This window comes from Chenopodium album, chromosome 7 (genome assembly GCF_948465745.1).
Source record: "Chenopodium album chromosome 7, dcCheAlbu1.1, whole genome shotgun sequence".
NCBI classification, from domain to species: Eukaryota; Viridiplantae; Streptophyta; class Magnoliopsida; order Caryophyllales; family Amaranthaceae; genus Chenopodium; species Chenopodium album.
Window position 1 is genome coordinate 40363888 of NC_137840.1, and position 2258 is coordinate 40366145.

General features: G+C 32.7%; 1 protein-coding gene across 1 annotated transcript; it reads left to right on the top strand.

Annotated features, from left to right (window-relative positions):
- Positions 1-480: 480 nt before the first annotated feature.
- On the top strand, positions 481-1046 carry LOC145640186 (uncharacterized). Its single transcript, XM_081691489.1, has 2 exons — positions 481-503; positions 650-1046. The coding sequence occupies exons 1-2, from the start codon at positions 481-483 to the stop codon at positions 1044-1046; spliced, it is 420 nt and encodes a 139-aa protein (XP_081547615.1).
- Positions 1047-2258: the final 1212 nt, after the last annotated feature.

Below are 2258 nucleotides of genomic sequence, written 5' to 3' on the forward strand. Positions count from 1 at the left end.
ACTCACTATTAGGCAATTTAAGCCTCTTATTGATAGAATTACAGCAAGGATCAATGGATGGGCTGCTAAACATCTATCTTATGCTGGGAGGATGCAATTGATTAAGAGTGTTTTATTTGGGGTTCAGACTTTCCGGAGTCAAATTTTTGTGCTCCCTAAGAAGATTTTAAAGGAAATAGAAACCAAATTTAGGGTGTTTTTATGGACTGGTCAGTCCAACCCTTCCAGGAAGTCTCTTGTTGGCTGGAATTCTGTCTGTTTTCCCCAAGTAAGTGGAGGTTGGAATGTTATTTCCCTCCCTGAGTGGAATGTTGCAGCTATTTCTTAGATTTTATGGGATATTGCTCATAAAGCTGACTCTCTATGGGTAAAATGGGTGCATGTCTATTATTTCAAGAAAAAAAAATTGTTGGGATGCTGCTATCCCTAAGAAAAGTTCTTGGGTGTTGAGAAGAATTCTTAAATGTAGGCAGGTCATCAATGATATTGGTGGCTGGGATAAGGTGAGGAAAGGGCCCAGAGTGCAAATTAAGAAGATCTATAGGTGTTTGAGACCTCAAGCTCCTAAGGTGCCTTGGAAAATATTAGTTTGTAATAGTCATGCTTCTCCAAAGAGTATTTTTATCCTTTGGTTGGCTTTATGGAACAGGTTAATGACTAAGGACATGCTTCTGTCTTGGAATTTGCAATGTGACCCTATTTGTGTTCTTTGCCTTGCAGCTGCTGAGAGTGTTAGTCACTTGTTATTTCAGTGTAACTACTCTACACAAATCTGGCAGAGAGTTCTTGATCTAATGAATTGCAGAAGAAATGTGCAAAATTTCAGTCATGAAGTTGCTTGGGCCCTCAAATTTTGCAGGAAAACTAAAGCCGCTGGAAGACTGTTTATGATGTTCTTTGTTGAAGCAATGTATGCTGTTTGGATTCAGAGAAACAACATTGTGTTTACAGGATGTTGTTCACCTGCAGAAACTGTTTTTAGAGAGATTGTGTTCAGAGTTGCCTGCAGATGTTCTGATACTGATAGAAAGCTGCTTATAATGTAATTTGCTGTTGCTTTTTTGTTTTATGCAGTTTGTTTATTTGGTTGCTGTTTTGTTGTTCTTAGGTTGTTTGTCTAGTCTTGGGACCTAAAACCCTTCCTAGAAGGTGGCTAGGTGCCTGAGTCCAGTAGTTGTTCCTGATCTCTCCTAGAAGGTGGCTAGGAGTGTTTTTGGAACTATTTTGGTGTTTGGTTGGCCTTTTGGTCTTGTGATGTTTGTAGGTGTTGTTGCTTAGCTTTTGTAAGCAATAGCTTTGTGCTATTTTGCTTCCTTTTGGTAATAAAAATCTCTATTTACCAAAAAAAAAAAAAAATTACAACATTTTTTTTGAAAGGACTATATATATATATATATATATATATATATATATATATATATATATATATATATATATATATATATATATATATATATAACTCCATATTGAAATTATGTACTCATAATGAAATTAATAAAAAAACACTAATAATTAAGCATACCCCATATTAAAGAATGATTGAAAACATACACCACTCATAATCAAATGCAACAAATTTGTCGAAGTTAAGACTTGGTAAAAACTTTATTGCTTGTAATTATTCAATGAAATAAGAGGAAAAAAAATCATAACCAAACACACCAAAAGAGAGTGGAAAAAAAATACTATAAACGTGCAACATAAACTCCATATCGATGAAAACTTGAATTAAAATAATCATCAGTAAGTATTTCATTTAATAAGAAATTGAATTGATTTTAGATTTGCATTGTTATTTTTCGAATATATAGAGACAATAAATGTAAATTTACCTAATATGTATTTAATACTTGATAGAGGAGAAATTGAGTCACTCAAATTTGATGAGATTGCGACGGTTTTGATCATGTATGAGAAATAATTAAGGTATAAAATAAAAGGATATTTTTATCAAACTTCTTGGTAGTTATGCTCATGCAGTATAATTTGTTTTTGGTCTTTTTATTTTTTTTAATTTTGTAAATCTCACATCACGATATTCTTGGCAGTTTTTTTTTTCTTTTTTGTATTTTTTTAAAAGATTAAAGTTTTGTAGTAAATAAGTATTTTTTAAAGGGTATTTTTGGAAAGGGAAAATACCAAACCAAAAAAGGTGTTCACTTTAAAGAGTAACATAGATTTTCCAATAGGTTTATGGGATATGATTCTTTTGAACCTTTTATATACATGTGGGTGCACCCCTAACTCCCCAAGGGTGG

Excerpts from the sequence above, each read along its gene's own strand:
- LOC145640186 (XM_081691489.1), top strand. The coding sequence starts at position 481 with ATGATATTGGTGGCTGGGATAAG. Across the intron at positions 504-649 it reads ATATTGGTGGCTGGGATAAG|GTTAATGACTAAGGACATGC; the intron begins GTGAGGAAAGGG and ends TTTATGGAACAG.